This window comes from Festucalex cinctus, chromosome 3 (genome assembly GCF_051991245.1).
Source record: "Festucalex cinctus isolate MCC-2025b chromosome 3, RoL_Fcin_1.0, whole genome shotgun sequence".
Taxonomy (NCBI): domain Eukaryota; kingdom Metazoa; phylum Chordata; class Actinopteri; order Syngnathiformes; family Syngnathidae; genus Festucalex; species Festucalex cinctus.
This window is the reverse complement of record NC_135413.1, coordinates 17,775,400-17,794,830: the sequence shown is the minus strand read 5'-3', so window position 1 is coordinate 17,794,830 and position 19,431 is coordinate 17,775,400. Positions and strand designations below refer to the sequence as shown.

Sequence of the window (19,431 nt, the reverse complement as noted above, 5' to 3'; positions counted from 1 at the left end):
TATACTCTGCTGCTGCTGCTACCTGCTGGCCGTTTTTGTAATTATTACCATTTTTTCACCCATTCACTGTAGTTGAGAGGCCGTATCAAAGCCTTCTGTATGATCTCGCATAAAAAAACAAACAAAAAAAACATAACGTAAAACGTTAAATACGCCTTTGGGACACTTAAAACATTTAAAATAGACGTATTTATACGTTTTTGGGAGCAAATGAGTTAAAAATACAGTGATAGTAAAAAAACAACAACAACAACAACAACAACAACAAGTATTTAGTCATTAAATACAAATTAGGCACCCATCACATATTATGTATGTAGCTAATCCAAAGTTGAAAGTGGAAAGCAGCAGTTGTAGAAACTCACTTAGACTGTAGTCCTGGTTGTGACTATGGACAGGTGAAAACCTTACTGGAGATAAATACTCGTCTTCTCGTTCTCTGTCACCATTCAGCTTGGTCCTTAGCTCACCTTTTCGACACAGCTTCCCTGGCAGTGTCTGGTACTTGTTCAGCTCCATGTGCGCATTCTGTCAAAGACACATTTTTGTTTGTTTGTTGTCTTTCAATAGGGAGCTTAAAATTTAGTCAAATCAACTGTCATAGCCTCGAGAGTGTTTCAAAGAGCTTTCTTTCTGATGTGTGGTTAACATGCTACTATGCGAATACTGATGACTGCAAATATATGTCAAGAGTTCGCCTTTGGTCAGCGCACAACACGCATCCCATTTGATCAAGACCGCGATTTGATGTTGTGCTCTGCTCTGTTGCATAACAGCAGGGGTGCATGTGGGATGTTGCATCAAAGTCATTGGGGCTAGGAGGAAATACAAGGAGAAAGGCCAACAGAAAAAAAGAAGAGCTGGGAGGCAGCCATGATGCTAAACATTTTTGACAGCTACTTCATGTGGATCATACACTGTATCATTATGTAAAGGGAATTTACCAACTTGGTGTGTTAAATGTAAAAAAAAAAATATTGCATCAAATATATGTTAATAGTAGGGGTGTGTCGTGTTCTTTCTCTCACAGCTCCACTGTGGAGTGTGACTCTATTTTTGTATTTTTATAGAAAACAACTACTGTAAATAGACCTTAATGTGTTATGCAATCAACCAATTTACATTCTGTTTATTTATGAAGCAGCATGTTAGATTGTGTTATGCCATGCAGCAGACCAGTACCTCTCCCCCTACGTCTGAATCAAGTTCATCTGGCAGGATCTCTACAGGCTACCGGCCCGCACAAACACACACACATGCAAGCATAAAGAACAAATTCAGTTAGCATGTTAAAATAAGAAGCATCTATAAATACAATAATAATGCTTTGCATTGATTAGTTCAATTAGATTAACAACAAAATGGCAGTCAAACAAGCAGTAATAAATTGTGAGAACCTTTTGTAAAGATCTACTCTGCAATTCCTCAAGACTGCTTGACTGCAACCTGCGCTGATGCCTGAGGGGGGACAAAAAAATTATTTTATGATCGTCTCAACTTATCTTTGTTTTTGTATGTGCTCTCAATGGAAGCCGAGCAGTGAATCCTCACCATAATCCATTGAAGAGGTGTGTATCGCCAGTTGGAAGTGACATGTCCACAGAGTTCTGAAAACTAAAATAAATGGCACTCAATCGACATCCGAGATCCACAGTACATTACGGGAAGTGTGATATTTCAATGGGTGAATGTATACCATGAATCCAGTTCTCTCTGAAAAGGTGATGAGGACAACATAAGTGGCGAAGATCCTCTTGATGACATCTATGGAAAAAAAAAAATAAATCATTTGTTATTTCTAAAATGGCCATCCAGATTCTACGCCACTTTCTTCCACTTTGTCCCGGCTGACTAAAGGTGAAAGTTGGGCGACTCAGTGTACCGGTTGGCGGTCCATAACGAGGTGATTGTGAAAAGAGGGTTCAGTCGGAATTGATCCCATGTCAGCTACACTTAAGTCAGCTACGTGAACCATTACACAAGCAACCGTGCCATCTTTATAACATTGCTTTCCCCTGAAAAATGGCGCCATTCTATAGTGATGGAATACAAAGCAATTTGAAATTTCTACAGGTTAATGAATGGTATGTTTGCTTATTGAACAATTTGAACATATAAACAGGTAGCATAAAAATAAAAATAAATACATTAAAAGAAGAAAGAAGAAAGAAAAACCTTATTCAGTCATCATTAGTCATGTTTTATATGTTCAAAAGGGTGTAGGAAGAAGTTACTAATTCTTTGTATGTTTTGACTTACAGTATTTCATTATTGATACAATAATAGGTTAATATATTTCAATGACAAAAAGTATAAACCTGCTCGTGTATACAAGTGCACTTTGACATGTGTGTACATTTGCCAGCAACATTTGTACATGAAATTCATAGGCATGCACCATAAAATAGTTATAAATCATATTCTCATACTCAGATATACAATTTTCATTACACTCATAGATAAAACAGAATTTACAACATTTCTGAAATTTTACCAGCTCATGTCTGATTTAAGTAATTTTCTTGAACTTTGCTTTTAAATATATATTTTTTTAAACTCAACAAGTGACTAACATCTTGTTAGCTCTTTGACTGCCACACGTTATAAAAACAAAACAAAAAAATCCACAGTGCCAGCCGCTTTCGAGCATTTTAACTCATCTTTCAAGGCAAAAAGAATATCGTTTGCCTTTACTACATGTACAATTTGGCTACTAAACGAAAGATCGCATTCCATTCATCGGAATTTTACTAATCATTATTAAACGTCTTTGGCAGTCAAAGTTAAGTTAGTCCCAAAATTATTCCACAAATTAACACCTCTTACAGAAACACACCTTTGCTTCATATTTGTTCTTGTTTTGATTTTTTTTGTAGACACTTATGTCATAAGGAGTCTCTCTAATTTCAAAACGCTTCTGAGTACTGTGGCAGTGTAGATTATTGTATGCTTTGTACTAGGGATGGGCGAGTACCGATACCAGGTATCGGTATCGGGCCGATACCAGCCTTTTTTCAAGTACTCGAGTACTCGTGACGCAGATGAGTACAAGCGACCGATGGCAGAGGAGGAAGACGTTAAGTGAGTCCTCCTTGCCTGTAACTGGCGCTAGCTTGCAGCAGTTTTTCACCAAAACTTTACCGGTTTGGAAATACCTCAAAATTGTGAATCTTAAACTAAAAGGGCATTTTTGTGTTTTATTTTGAGCGTTAAGACTATTGAAGAGGGACTGTGCTGTTTTTTTTTGTCAAAATTAAACGAAATATATTTGTTTAAAAATATCTTTTAGTGATTTTTTTTTATTTGTCAAAATGTAATACTGGTATCGGCAGTTGGTATCGGTATCGGTGAGTACTCAGGGTCTGAGTATCGGTATCGGTCTGAAAAAAAAGTGGTATCGAACATCCCTACTTTGTACATTTATTTGTGCTATTTTAAACTCAACTAAGTCATAAAATGTCATTGTATTTAATTTAATAAATATTGAACGTGTTGGTTCTCTCTATTTTGATTGATTATTAATTCTTATAGTTCTTTTTTTGCAGTTTGAAAACAGGGTCAGTATTATAGGTCAGATATGGTAATAATTTTGAACCTTACCTCTGACCTGTACATATCACAGTGGGCTTTGTGTGCGATGGCTCTGACTTTCAAACTGCCACTCAGCTCCTCCTCACTACTTCCTAGATGGCACAAAAAGAACACTTCAACATGTGCAAGTTTTTACTCACTATGTGTTATTCTTACCATGCGTGAGCGCCATCAGCTCATTAATCTTTCGATACTGGCCAAGCAGATTCGTCAGCTCTTCAATACGCCGCGTCTGTTCATGCAAACCAGGTGGGAATTTCAATTGTCAAAATATCGCTCAAAAAGTGGAACAATTACGTTTTATTACCTTTTCATCGTTTGAAGCCAAAAGAGACTCCATGCCCACCTTCAATCTCTGGTATTCGTGGTCTAAAAAACACGAGCCATGCAACTTATTTTCATACATGCGAGCTCGTGTCAAGTTCATTTCAAGCGTCTGATGATGTTTGTGGGAGACATGACAACCATGCTAATATGACGCAACAAACAAACAATGCATGCTGACAGGAAGCACAACTACATGTCATCTGAGAAAAAAAAAAAAAGAAGTGTGAAATTACTTTCCTAATGGAGTGGGCATTCACTTACTTAAAACTAAAAACATGAGGCAGCAACTGTGCTATATGATGGCATGCAGGCTGTAGAGGACAAAGACGACCTTCCAATTGACCTCTAAAGCCATGCGGTCAGATTTGCATATTCATACTTACCAGTCACAGCATTATGACAATTTCCACAAAATTTTGATGCAGTACAGTTACATTTTACACCGCTAGAAATTAGTGGCCTAAAGTCAAACCAACTGTACCTGTAATATTCTGCTATTATATTCATTATCAAGAGATGTGAAATAGTCACAGTGACGCAGTTTACAATGGCAGAGTGTCATGAAACTTCCTCATTGGAACTCTGATTACAACATGCAGACTCAACAACAGGAAAGACACAACTTGTGTTGGAGCAACAGGCAGATGAGCTGAATGGAAATGAGAGCAATGGACTTTGTTGCCTTACATTTGTTTATCAGTTGTTTGATATACACCTCCTCTACAGCAGAGGGCAGCATACAGTCAAGAAAACGTCAAATATAAGCAGGGCAAAGTTGTTAAGATGTCGAAGTCAGTTGAAAGACAAGTAATTCAAGTTGACAGACGGGCGTACACACACTGGCACACATTTACAACATTCACCCTGAACTGTAGATCTGATGTGACAGTCAGGCTGACATCAGCATGTACCTCGCTCTGCGTTGTCATTGGCTGTGCTGCCTCTGGCCAGAAGTTGGGTCTGCAGGCATTCGATCTCAGCATCTTTGGAGGCAAGGAGCTGCTGCAGGTCTGAGATTTCAGCCTGTGGAGGCAGAGGAGCAGAACAAAATTCATCTAGTCAGTCTTCCATGTCTTTGGGTACACGGAAGTACGCTTCCCAGAAACCAAAAAAAAACCTAGTCTGTGATATATCGTGCTGTGCACCAATGGGTGGTGATTCAGACGTTCGTTTGAGTGGCAAATCAAAAATCGAATCATAATTTGTGGACACGGCTTGCTCTATGCTCTCTGCAGCTAGCCACTGTACCATGTAGCATGCAGGCTAACCCATAAAGCATTCAGGATGTTTGCCGCGAGGACCACTATTTTACAACACTAATAGATTCTACCGTGTGAGATTCTATTTAAGGTGACCCTGAAATTTAAAAGAACAACTATTATGTAGATAGAACAATGTGGCAGCAGTGTATCTGCTGATTATAATAATACATTTTCAAATCATTTGATATCAGGGATTTGTAAAATACTTTGGACACCATATGGCGTCGATAAAGTGCTACAGTATATACGTCTTCACCATTTATTCGTTAAAGATCAAATTGTATTTGATTTCCAGGAAATACATATTTAATACACTTGGAAATATGTCAGATTAAGTTACGAATCCAACCGGAATTCCTTTGCTGAGGTCTGCACGATTAGTGAGACGGGATAAGTGTTGCCTACTCCCCAGTAAGGAATGTCGCTATTAGCTGTCCTAAAAAGTCGCTACAAGTCGCTAAATGATGTCATTGCCTAATTTGCATAATTGGGAATTTGCATGTAATAGTAATGAACACGGGCGGCACGGTGAATGAGTTGTTAGCACGTCCGCCTCCCTGTACTGAGGACTCGGGTTCGAGTCCAGGCTCCGGCCTTCCTGAGTGGAGTTTGCATGTTCTCCCCGTGCCTGCGTGGGTCTTCTCCGGGTACTCCGATTCCAAAGACATGCATGGCAGGTTAATTGGGTGCTCCGAATTGTCCCTAGGTGTGCTTGTGAGTGTGGATGGTTGTTCGTCTCTGTGTGAACTGCGATTGGCTGGCAACCAGTTCAGGGTGTACCCCACCTACTGCCCAAATCCGGCTGGGATAGGCTTCAGCACCCCTAAAATCCTTGTGAGTCTCAAGCGGTTAAGAAAATGGATGGACGGATAGGAATGAAGACTGCAGGAGATAGCAATAACGTTGTAGGAGAGGCAAAAAGTGAGGAAAAAAACAAAAAACAAAACACCCTAAATAATAATAATAATAACAAAAGTTACTAGATTTACCGCTAGTTGCTTTTGAGAGAAAAAAAAAAAAAAAAGTTGCCAAGAGGCTTTGGAAAGCCGCCAGATTTAGTGCGAAAGTTGCCAAGTTGGCAAAACTGATCATCAGACCCATGTCAGCTGCAGATCATGGGTCCTCCAAACAAGTATAATGACCCAAAAAAACACAGCTAAAAAAACAAAACAATAAACTTGCGTAGAAACAAAATACTGGACAGCAATCCCCATGGCTGTCATTTTCCATATGAGCGTATATCTAGGATGTTTATGTTCTTGTAGCGTGTCAGAACTTTCTTCTTTTAGCTGTTTGCTAAAAGCCTTAAAAGAGCATAGTGTCTGGGTGGCCTGTTCAGTATTAGTGAAACTCTAGGTACTTAGAGTATTGCAGTACTGTGGTCTACATTCCTATTTTTTCTCTATTCATTTCAATATTATTAGAAAATTAAGTGGCATATACACCATTAGAATACAACAAAAATGACTAATTGTGTGTAACCGAATTTTTTTGATTGCAATAATTGCCTGTTTACTATTCTCAGTACCATTTTTTGTCCAGGCCAGTTTCATATATATATATATATATATATATATATATATATATATATTTTTTTTATTTTCATTTCTTTTCTAAAATAATGACATTTGACTACAAAAATAACACATTATATATTGATAAATTTTAGTAAATTACTGGTCAGTTATAAATTACCATGAATTTGCGGGATTAATTTTCTTTATGCGAGTATGTGGGCTTTAGAAAGTACTCGAGTGGGTTTTGTGTCATTTCATGAGCAGGCATTTGCAACAGGTTTGCATGTTGGTCACACGTTTATCTGCTAATTCCCTCTCCCATGGAAATTGTAAAAAAAAAAAAAATGCTTATGTAACATGAAATGACTAAATCTAGTTCTCAACATCTGTACACCAAGTACCACCTTAAAATATGCAGCAAGAAAAGGTTTATGTTGTACAGTGACAAAAAAAACACTTCAAAACATTTTAAAGATTAGAAAGAGGAGGAAAGCGCATACGAGACAACAGGGTGTGGCATATTAGGCAGGCCGAAAAGGAAACAAGAGAAAAAGATCCAGAAAAGCAGGAGCCAGAAAAAGAGGAAGGGGAGGCACCTGTGCGCTGCGCCATCGCTCTTCCCACTGTTGCTTCTCCAGCTGTGTGTGCCCCACAGTCAGCTTGAGACTGGAGAGCTGAGTCATGAGCGACTGGTAACACACATGCAGAGAGTAAGAGATGGAGAGCTAGAGGGGAGACAAAGCGACATACACACAGGAAGAGGGTAATGATGGGGGAGATTTCAAGATGGAGAGAAAAGTGAGAGCGGGTCGCATGGATGGGTTTAGAGAGAAGACAGTAAAGGAGAGAGGAGGGGCAGAAGGAAGCAATGTGAGCACAGAGGATGCCGTGGCACTCAAACATTTTGTTAGGTGGAAGTGGGCTGATTGCACATGCAGTTAACTTTTGTTGCCCTAACTTGACTGCTGCAGCGTTTCTAGATATTTAAACATTCCTATTATACACTGAAAAAAAAAACATAAGTATTTGAGAGTTTGAAAGGAAAATAAATGGGCTTTATGAAAACATTTATAAGTTCTTCAGAATTTCATTTAGGCTTCTTTTATGGTGAATTCACAAAAATATTTCGAACAGAGGATCATCATAGTTGCAATTTAAAGCAAAACTCTTAATCATTTTAATCTCTGTATTATGACTTTTGACCCCCTCACGGATATCCATTGTTTTGTTATATAATAAAGAATCTTTAACTCCGATAAAATTTCAATAATGTTCCCTAAAGTTATGTTCTATGTGCCCCCACTAGTCTTAACACTGTATTATGATTAATATTGTGTTTTTGAGATATGAATTAAGCAAGAAAAATCCTCCCGTTTTGCCATCTCATGGGGCAGCCATTTTGTCATGCACTGCCACTTGCTGTCAACTGAAAATGGCATCACATTTACCTGAACCCTTAGGCACTGTGATGTCATTGTCAGTCAACAGCAAGTATAAGACAAAATGTACACCCCTTAAAAATTATGGGAGGATTTTTCGGCTTAATTTATAATCCACAAAAATATTAATCAGAATATCATGTTAAGTCTAGTGGGGTGCATAAAACATATGATAGACTTTGCCCTTACATTGGTTGTGTTGTAGTTTCATATATTAAAGCACTGATACAGTATTTGCTCATGATGCATGCACTGTACCTTGGTGACTCGAAGTTGCCTTTCATACTGTCCCTTCTCTCCCTCCAGCTCATCCACTTTATTCTTCAACTGCTTCAATTCTTGAAATAAATCCTGCAGCGAAAACATGAACCCAAAAATGGTCATTCAAACAACTTCACCTACGTAATTATTGGCAGGGTTGAAAAAAAACGGTCAAATAGATGTGTAATTCTGTTGTCAAACTGGGTACATGCTAAGATAGGAGGGAATTTATACAGCAGGTTAACACTCAGCAGTTGTAAAGGTCTCCCCAGCCAGAAACTGTGGTTAATCGAGGAACCCTGATCACTCGCAAATAGCCACCAGCACGTGCGGTTATCAAAGACAGGGGGACGTCTGAACCCGAGAAGTGGTCACAGGTATGAAGATGAAGAGGCTGCACATCAGAAACACCATTGGTAATATCTAATTTACAGGTCAACAGCTATTTTGAGAGTATGACATCTTTATTTGGCAATCTTCACTTTCCCATAAACCGAATTAGTATGAAGATTCTGCCATGCAAACACACAACAAATAAAGTTACTTGATATGGTTGCTTTCAAGTTAGAGAGATGCTCATATATGGTACCATGACCTGGAACACAAATACTACAGGAAGTGACTCATAAGTGTTACTGTTGTTGGAGTTCCCACAGCCATTTGCCATCAGCTCAAAAATGGAAGAGAAGTATGTGAAAAACCACGTCTCCATTTCTGCAAGAACCACAGCACCTCTCAACCCAAACGTCCTACAGAAATTAACACTGCAGACATAGCAAAAGTTGTTAGTTTGATTTTCTGGAAATGTTTAAAAAAACAGGTGCAGTGTGGACTGGTTAAAGTGGGAGAGGCGAAGATGCAAGGAGATTTGGGAGGGGTGCATCAGACGGTAAGAAAGTCATCCATCAAGTCTCCCTACATTTGCAGTCAATCCACCGTTGTGATTCCAAGCAGCGGAACCACACGGGCTCAGGTTTGTGTCGCCGAGCCTGACCACAGGGCTTTGACACCGGGCTTGGTCGGCACGTGGCTCTTCACGCTGGGCGTTACCGTCTTCCAGGGCCCTCTTCTCCTGAATGCGAGTGCTGATTTCCTCCTGAAACCTGCACATCTGCTCCTGGAGCTCACTGATGAGATTTACCACACACTGGAGGGAGCCCATGAACCGTGGCCGACAAGTCAATGAGTGGTGGTAGAGCAGGAAATTGATGAGATAGGAAAAATACAAATGAAACGGTCAGTGGCAATGTCAAACATGGGATTGTTGCTACCCTAGCAGCCCTTGGAACTGTGGGTGACCTGAGAAAAACAAACTTAAAGATGTAAAAACAACCACCATGGCCGAATTTGAAGCAGAAAGTGGAAAAAAAAATAACAGTCACAGATAAACCATCCATCCATCCATCCATATAAGCACAAATCCCAAAACTACTGTCACAAAATATATAATACACACAACTAAAGATACAGTGAAAAAAAAAACCAACCAAACAAACAAACAAACAAAAACCAATAATTATTTTGAATTTTTCCAAAGAAGTGATTTTTTATTTATTTATCCATCCATCCATTTTCTGAACTCCTCACAAGGGTCGCGGGGGGTGCTGGAGCCTATCTCAGCTGGCTTCGAGCAGTAGGCGGAGTACACCTTGAACTGGTCGCCAGCCAATCACAGGGCACACAGAGACGAACAACCATCCACACGCACATGCACACCTAGGGACAATTCGGAGCGCCCAATTAATCTGCCATGCATGTCTTTGGAATGTGGGAGGAGACCGGAGTACCCGGAGAAGACCCACGCAGGCACGGGGAGAACATGCAAACTCCACCCAGGAAGGCCGGAGCCCGGACTCGAACCCAAGTCCTCAGTACAGGGAGGTGGACGTGCTAACCACTCTGCATGTGGATGGTTGGTCGTCTCTGTGTGCCCTGCGATTGGCTGGCAACCAGTTCAGGGTATACGCCGCCTACTGCCCATGGCCAGCTGGGATAGGACCCAGCAACCCCCGCGACCATTGTGAGGAGTAAGCGGTTCAGAAAAGGGATGGATGGAAGATATTTATAAGTACAAACATTCAAGTTATGTTTAACAACCCCCACATCATTCATCACTTGATTATTTGTTGACCAATGTAGCTGGCAGAGCAAATTTGACATTTGCTGGCCAACGTATCCTCTGGCAATGGCTGTGGATGCCATGTGATGCCTTAACACTCACAAACGTCCACACTACAAGTGAAGCTTTGTGGAAGATTGGAAGAGCAGCTGGGTGTCACGATGTGTAAACTCAACACAAGACAAGCAAAACAGCTAAACAGTATTGGTTAACGCATGTTAGTGTTCGTGTGTTACACACAACACAAAATAAGTTGGCACACATCAAAAGCAGAGAAACAGATGACGGGCCATAAACCCACTACCTATTATTGTCCATGCATTCATTCTGTGTACCACGTTAGTTTAGTATTTTAATTGTTATTTTTAAAAAAAATTCAAAACTACAAACATTGCATTAAGTGTAATGTTTGGTGTATCTTGCACTCATTAGGTATGGAACCGATTTGAAAAACGGTTGGGGTCGACTGTTCCATCAGTTCATAGGCACAAACAATTCTTTTTCTTATTTCTTAAAGCGACAGTGTGTAGAATTTAGTGCCATCTAGTGGTGAACCGAGAGAAAGCAATGACCTAAGTTTGAAGCGTGTGCACTTTGAAGCCTCAGAGAGACCGCACTTCGTAAGCCTACCACCAATTACGTTTGAGAAGAGAGGCTAACGTCAAACATTTTCTAAATATCATAGATGGAACAGTGACATTTTCTTCAGCTGGCATTGTTTTTTTTGTAGAGCTGTCAAACGATTACATTTTTTTAATCATATTAATCACATCTTAGAATTTTGATTAATCATGATTAATCACCAACTTAAAAAGGCTTTTTTTCCCCAACACCTGTTATGTGTTAATTTTTTCGACATTTCATGTTTTGAGGACGTCTTCAAAAATTTATATCCACTGCACACGCTCATCCTGCTCATATGACAGTGTGGGGGCCATCTGCTCATTGCTTGTCTGTTCAGAATTTGGCTGACACATTTGGCTTCCTGTAAATGAGTGCTTGGGACAACCATTCATCAGGTGAAAGGAGGAGATCAACGTCAGCCATGACTATGGAATAACATTGCGCAATTGAGATGTGGGAGAATATTTTTCAGACTGGTAAAACTAAACTTTCTTTGGCTTTCAGGAATTGCATTGATAAAAAGGATAAAGACATTTGAATAGAAAACTGTTCAGGATGGGGATTAAGGATTACCGTACTTTTTAAGCAAAATTAGCAAAAGTGTGAATCTGTCACCATACAACAGTTGACATCAAGCAAATGTGTGTTAAGTAGAATTTGTGCCAAGTATTCTATCACAGCCATATGGTCCCCATTAAGACTTCTGGTAAGCTGCAGAACGTTTTCGTCCTCTGCAGAATAAAAACAAGCACTGCAGGATTCCCATTCAACTCAGAGATAGAAAAAAAAACAGACTATCACAAGCAAATTTGTATACAAACAAACAGCGTAGACTATTAAGACTTTCCCTACCTCCGCTTTGTTCTGGTTCGTGTCCATGGAATCTTGTAGATGTGTGTTGTGCGTTTCCTCAAGGCTAACCAGCTTAAGTTTAAGGTATGAGACCTCATCCATTAGATCTAACTTCTGAGTTTCCAGAGACGTCCTGCTCACCAGCTCCTGAGAAAAAAAATAGAATGAATAAGATGAGTGTAAAAAACAACAACAACAAAAACAATACGCTATAAAAACACAAATACTGTAGTAAAAATGTCGAAACACAATACACCAGAATGAAGAGTGGCAGTTCAGTGTTCTTCCCACACTGACAGATCAGGCTGGACTGGGGACCCAGACCCTATGAAGCTAAATATACACACACACACAGGCAAGTCAAGGGCTCTATTAATAAAACCTAATGCCCCTGTGGTATGGCAGAAAAATAGCTAAAGTGTGTAAAAACAAAAATTGATGGCGGACACAAAAAAAAAAAAGCATATGTCTTCTCTATACAGTTGCTTAACACGTGTTGCTTTCATTTCCTCTTCCAAATTAATCCCAATTCCTCTTTTTGAAATCTAAGTTAAATGGCCAAGGATTTTTTTGAAGCCTCTGATAATGAATGTCTTGCTCCAGCTGGTGGAGAAAAAACTGTTTTAGCCATAAATGGAAAATTCAGGGCACTGTTTTTTTTTAGTAGTTATATAAAACTTTTGACTTTCGGCTAGGGATGCAGCAAAAATTTGGCTTCCGAAAATTATGGCTTTAGTGAATATTCAGTTTCGGTCCGGAAGACTTTTACCGCCAAAACAACATGGCGGAAACAAGATGTTGTGATGATGCAAGCAAAATCCTAAGCAACAGAAAACCCTGCACTCTAAAAGCAGACTTTTTGCCCTTGTAGGTATTATTAATGTAATCATTATTGAATTATTTTGCCTGCTTAATGCCATCCAGGAAACATAGAACTTTTACTTGTGTATTATTCGGTCCCCAACCTATATAGGGGCATCACTAAGAATGTGCTGCGTCCGGTAATAGCGCAAAATATTGCACCACAACTGCATCCGCAGTCTGCGCCCAGTTACCACCTATTCAATAAGTATATTGCTCTAATCACATACCGGCGCAAACACGCCCACAAAACTGACAGCTTGGAGCAAATTTGCACCTGATTTACCACACTTGGCAATGGATTTGCGCCAAGAACATGGTTGTTATAGTAACAGTTGCGAGAAAGATGACATTATCAGAAAGCGAGGTTGGACCGAGAGTAAGCGTTTAGCGCGCCATTAAGCTGTACAGAGCGGAGAGGACGACAACGAGGTCGTTCATTCATAAAATACAAATTATTGGTGCGATCGTTTAAAAAAAATATATTTTCAGAGGTTGGCGTGGGCGTACAGTATGCATCTGGCACGTAAGAATGATTGTAAATGCCTCCCCGCCATTGCCGATCAGCCCGGGTTATGTTATGTGTCCTAAACTAACACGGAAATATTTCCCAAATTACCTAATTTACATACGCGCAAATAACACTGGCGCCCCGTGACGCAATCTGTTTGGCCACGCACATAGTGACGGATTTCCCCATCTGCGCGTGTTTAGTGAATTAGGCGCTCCCTAATTGCTCCATTTTTGCAGGTTAGCGCGGTGCAAAGGTGACGCAAACCTTTAGTGAATAGGCCCCATAGTGTTTTGCTTAACATTTAACCTGTATAATTTGTCATTTCAATTTATTTTCAACAAAGACTGAAATTTCAAGTTTTCATTTTTTTTCCCTGCAATTTAGTTAATTTATTATAAATGAATCCTATATTTGGGGTAAGTTGTTTGTATTTTATTTTGTAATTTGAATCCCTATTGCAGAGTGACTGTTTTGGTTTTCAGAACTAAACAAAAGGGTTTTCTTTAAGATTATCTCTCATTGGCTTTCTCGAGGCATAGTGGCTGACTGGTTAGCATGTCTGCTGTCTCTTTTGAACTGATGTAACCAGCATCTTCAACTGGTAAGACACTATGTGACGTCAGAAGCTATGTGATGTCAAGAATCTTTAATCTCTTTATCTGGTCAACAGCCAGTTCTACCATCACGCTTACCCGCTGAGGTGAAATCACGTCAGCGTGGACCCTTGAGGTGACAATGCCAACTAGGGATAACACATGGAAGCAGACATCTCTACAGAAGGAACCATGGCATTTGCACAAATGACTACTGATGACACGGCATTAAGAGCAACTCCGGTTTCAGTATGTTGCTCAAGGATACACAGAAAATCGGTCAGTGTTAAATTTCCAGTTTTTGCTCATATATGTAGTAAGCAGTTTTATCTTAACACCGTTAGGGTAAAAAGTTACACTGTGAGCGTAAATTTCCTTGAATGTTGGAGTGGATGTTGGGTGTGTAACCCGAATAGCACTACCACGATTGTTAAATTGACCACACCCTCATTTCCGTTGAATGAGAAACTTTCCAATTTTCCAGCGCGCTGTCAACATTTCAATAGCGATGCATCCAGTTGTTGTTGTCAGGGTGGTGAGGCTCAGTGATAGAGCGGTCGTCTCATAACCCTGAGAGCGTGGGTTCGATCCCTCCTAGGCCAGCATATTTGATCGAACACTGACCGATTTGCTGTGCAGGTCTTCAAGAATCTTAAACTCTTTACATTTTGCATTAAAAGAGCAGACAGGCTTCGCCTTCCAGGGGCTTTCCCACAATCAAAATCAGAAATACTATTGGCCCCGAGGGAGAGGAGGGAATTTCTGTATGAAACCAAGCTCCCCTATTCCTCGCTACACTTCTACATTTCGGATTATCACGTCAAGCTATCCATCAACTTAACCAGTCAATCATTTGGAGTTTACCCCAGCAGATACAAGCAGGGTACATCATGGACACATGACCGATACAAGAGCTGACGTTTGGAGGCAACAAGCACTGTTTATAAATAGTTGTTCCTCTTTGTTTACTTCAAAACTGACAGAATAAAAGGAGCAAAGGAACATTTACGAAGAGACGTTTATTCAAAGACATGTTGGGTCTCCTAAAATATGAAGAGACCTTACTTCATGGAATAAATTCACGTGTGATTTCATGCAAGGCAAGTGTCGTTATGGGTGACGTTATGAGTGATTTCCAAAGTCAACAGTTTTACATTCCTCAGGCTCTTTAAACGAAGAGATTACAAATTCATGTGGATGTCTACATGAAACACATCAGCTGTATTTTATCACAGTGGGCTCACTAAGCCTCCAAATGGAGTGCACATGGCAAATAAATAACGTCAGCACCACAGCCACACACAGACAGACAGCTAAAACCCCCCAAATTATCCCGGAGCACGAGCCACACGCAAACGTGCACACACATACGCACAGTATTTACGTAGTAATGACAGCTGGCTGTTAGTTTGCAATCCAACACCAGCCTCGCTTAAAGCAGGATAAGCAGCAGTCTTAAGACACAATTTAGCAGAAATCGGCTGGCATAAATTGGCTATCCCAGGCAACAAATTGTCTTCTCACCAACATTTATAGGTCTAAGAAAACACAACGCAAAAAACAAAATCATTGTTATTCCCATTAGCTTACTTTGACAATACCTCACGTTAGTTAAAGTCAGTATTCTACCACCATTTTATCTGTCAAATGGGACAAACACACAAACCACGAAGCATGACAACAGCTGCGGATCAATACAGCTAAATCCAATAAAACCTTTAAACTTGAACAAACAACTCATGAGGATTGTTTAGAGGAACTCTGGTAGTGACAGGTGGAGCTAGCCTATATTGTTAGCTTGAATTGTGGGCTTTGAAATTCCCTTTGGCTTAATACCACTTTCAATTGATTATGTTCACCACCAATCAATTTATTTTTACAGTGTTGTTTGGGGAAATCTCATGTTGGATTCATGAAGTTTTTTTTTGGTTTTTTTTGTGCGGTTGTTGCACCCTGCACAACAGCTCTAAATTAGCATAGCAGCTTTACAAAAATGTCAGACTCAGTAACACAAAACATGCGATAACAAATATTAGACCGTAGGCAAAAGCAAAAATGGGAATAATAATCAATTGCGACTAAGCGGCTCAGATAATGAATAGATGATTTTTAGGAAAGCAACAAAAAAATATATTTTGAAATATTATCACATGCACATTTCAATTTTATTTTATTGCAATACTGCCTCATTACAACAGCTGAAAGGCACTTTACTATAAGCACATTTATGTTTTTTGTCCTTCCACGGACCAGTTCATGGTAGAACTGATATTTCATGGACCAGCAACCATTCTTCAAATATATTATTTATTTATTTATTTTATTTTTTAAATACATCTGTGCCACAACATTATGAGTATGTGTACAATGAGAGCGTTACTGTGTCTAATATTTTGGCTACCACTAGAGTAGCATGAGTCACAAATATTAGACAAAGCCGTCATTATAATGCAGAACAGTTCTACACCCCTACAAATGGAACTGAAATCTGAGCCCTTTTTTTTTTTTTTTTTTTTTTTTTTTTTTAAAACAGATCTTGCATCAGATATTATATGGTGCATGTAGTTATAATGTTGTGTTCGGTCACTTAAAGGTACCGTAAAAGTTGTTCAAAAACAATGATTTCTCATTAATAAGGTACTATCAAATAAAACTGCATTTAAAAAAAATCCCTTCATCTGAATTTAATAGATTTATTTTTTTTTTTAAGAAAAAAAAAATGTTGGATCTTTATCAATCTGTTTACTTTAAATTATGTGGGTTATAAAAACTTGCTAAATAGAGATAAACATGCTTCACTGAGATATTTATGCAGCTGTTGGGTTTTGCTTTTACTGCTGACAATGCAGAAGACAAAGGGTCTGTTGAGAAGTTTGAACAGAGAACAGATTCACTGGTACACTCAGTTGTGGTATTGTTGAGCCTAAGTTGGCTGTACTCAACAGTTTGCCTCAATACTGATGTCAAAAATAACATTTCCACAAGTGGAAAGATGAAATATAAAGATTAATCTACAATCTTAAACTTTTTTTTTTTTTTTTTTAAACTGCTCTGGCTATATTTTTTATGGCTCAATCATTAGTCAATTACTTATTGGATCTTATTGTACAGGTGTTAATATAGAAATTAATAGTTTTGTAGTCACAGAAAAAAAAATGTTTTGGGATGTGGCAGATTTCCAGCGTTACCTGTTGCAGCATTTCCTCAGTGGAGGCGAGTTTCCGTCTATGTTCCTCGAGGGAGCTTTCTAGATCTCTAATCTTCTCCCCTTGGGCCTCCACCTGGTCAGTCAGTACACTTACCTAATGTTTTTTGACACATTCATACATACACACAGCATTAGTGAATGAACAGATATCATCTCAATACAATGTTTTAGTTGCTTGCATAACAACATTCCCTGGTTCTGTTTCATCAGTTCACAAATAAGCAAACATTATGCACATGACATTCCTTAACTTAACAACACCGTTCAATTACTCAGCAAGTCTGTCACCCGGGAATCTGGGCCAGACATTTACAATAATCCCCTTGACATGACACTCACCTCCTGCCAAGCCTATAAAGTACAGACATGTAAACAGACAGACACACACTCATTCCGACAAAATGATGTGGAATTCCTCTGCCAGTAGCTGATTCACTGTCACTTCAAATCGCATCAAAATCACCCTGGCAGACATTTTTAAACCTAGAGCACTGTTTTTAAAGTGAATTCATGAACTGTCATGGTTGAGTACAAAGAAGTGCGTGTCCAGTACATTTGAAATCTTGCTTTTTTTCTACAACTAGTTGTCATAGTTAAAAGTACACAATTATTCATGCAACATATGATTAGGAAAAGAAACAATTGCAATTCCATTTGCTCAGTTTCAGTTTTTGCTTAGTGCACATAAGCACACCAAGATGATTCATCCACAAGGAGAGCAAAACAAACTCAGTCACACATAGGAATGATGACCCTGAGGAGTAAGTGACGACACTTTAATTTAAAGGTGAACATCGTAATTATCAGTGCTGCATGACGTAGGTATTAAAGTGCAGGTATTAAAGAGTATCGACTGTATCATCTTCTGCTGTTACAGCAACCGTTGCCAGCAAATGCAAGTGCATGCTTGAATGGGTCAAAGCTGTTTGGGCATGTTTTATTTGGAAACACATGTTTTATCTTCACAACCAGGAACTGAGATGCTTATCATCAAGTGCGGCACCAACCCTTCCAGACTAATCCTATTTACGCTTTAAATGATTACATCAACACAAACACGAGTGGACTTATGTGCTTTGGGTCACATAAAATTAAGACGAAATTTACACAAACGCATGCGTGTACGCGCACACAAATTGTTTACCTGTAAAACCAAGGACTCCTTGTCTCCCTCTAGGCGTAGCAGTCTTTCTTGGTAGCTTTCATTGTTGGCAGGAGGACACAAGTTCACCTGAACAACAACAACAGAGTAGAAATATACATATCATGTCAGTTGAGGTGAGGATTGTGCAACTGCCGCTGATGAAATATTTAAACATTCAATCAAATTATGACATATTCATTTGACAACCTAATTGGTCCTATTGAAATGAGAGTGTATGAGTATAGTTTACAAGTGAAACAAAAAACCAGTGGACGACTAGCATAGTACATATAATTCTAGGGGAGAAAACACTAATTTAACTCTGGTATCACACTATTATTATGGTCAACAATTGCAAAATTGCAAAGGTAGGAGGTATTGGGTTCACTTCACCATCAATTTGTTTGTTGGACAGCAGATTACACAAAAACTACACCACTGATGTGAATCTTTGTGGATAGTGGATGCATACAGAGGTGTATGTAGCAAGACTTGAAAATTACATTTCTTATTACATCAAGAAATAAATAATTAAATTATTTTGACAAGAAATGGGACATCTGAACCCTTGTGAGGATTAAGTGGTTAAGAAAATGGATAGATGGGGCAGTTGACTAAATTGAGGGCAAAATGAAATGCTGCTCAGTTATTATTTTAACGAAATGGAAAAACCTCGGAATGTTCCTAACACCCATTTCGACGCCTAAGTCGTATTTTGCTGAATAACGCGGTTGTCCCATAGAATAGATAATGGTTGTAACTCGGTTTACCATATCTGAAGTCTTGTTCTTTAGATATCATAAACTCGAGAGACTGAATCAACAGTGCATCAGAAGCCACATAATGCAGCCATTTTGATTAACATATTCTACACTATTCACCAAATTGCTAAAAGAAAAAAAAATGTCCATCACTGCCAGGTTAGCAAAATCTGGGATTTAAGAGTTAATTAAGAAAAATTAAAAAGATTTGATAAACAAATACAGATCTTGGCAATGGTTGTAGTCTGCCTTGGAAAAAAGATTGTGCGATCACAAGGCCAATTTGGATGCATCCAGGTCACAAGTCGCCTGATTTCTTTTTCTTGTAATGTCAAAGGCCCCAATGTGTCTCGAGTCC

The 19,431-nt window shown here is 39.1% G+C and overlaps 1 protein-coding gene across 22 annotated transcripts in view; it reads right to left on the bottom strand.

The window, feature by feature from the left end:
* Positions 1–19,431, bottom strand: part of ppfibp2b (PPFIA binding protein 2b) — a 52,464-nt gene that overhangs the window by 11,752 nt on the left and 21,281 nt on the right. For 8 of the 22 annotated variants that reach the window (XM_077516287.1, XM_077516285.1, XM_077516284.1 and 5 more), the window contains 16 exons: positions 18,313–18,399; positions 17,149–17,262; positions 11,993–12,139; positions 9,317–9,544; positions 8,395–8,487; positions 7,294–7,422; positions 4,830–4,941; positions 4,606–4,638; positions 3,899–3,960; positions 3,748–3,823; positions 3,601–3,683; positions 1,697–1,764; positions 1,552–1,614; positions 1,398–1,458; positions 1,183–1,230; positions 366–528 (listed from right to left, as the gene is read on the bottom strand). In XM_077516287.1, the coding sequence (XP_077372413.1) occupies positions 366–528; positions 1,183–1,230; positions 1,398–1,458; positions 1,552–1,614; positions 1,697–1,764; positions 3,601–3,683; positions 3,748–3,823; positions 3,899–3,960; positions 4,606–4,638; positions 4,830–4,941; positions 7,294–7,422; positions 8,395–8,487; positions 9,317–9,544; positions 11,993–12,139; positions 17,149–17,262; positions 18,313–18,399 (1,567 nt within the window). The remainder of the gene's footprint in view (positions 1–365; positions 529–1,182; positions 1,231–1,397; positions 1,459–1,551; positions 1,615–1,696; positions 1,765–3,600; positions 3,684–3,747; positions 3,824–3,898; positions 3,961–4,605; positions 4,639–4,829; positions 4,942–7,293; positions 7,423–8,394; positions 8,488–9,316; positions 9,545–11,992; positions 12,140–17,148; positions 17,263–18,312; positions 18,400–19,431) is intronic. The other 14 variants (XM_077516295.1, XM_077516301.1, XM_077516292.1 and 11 more) reach the window with 11 other exon arrangements.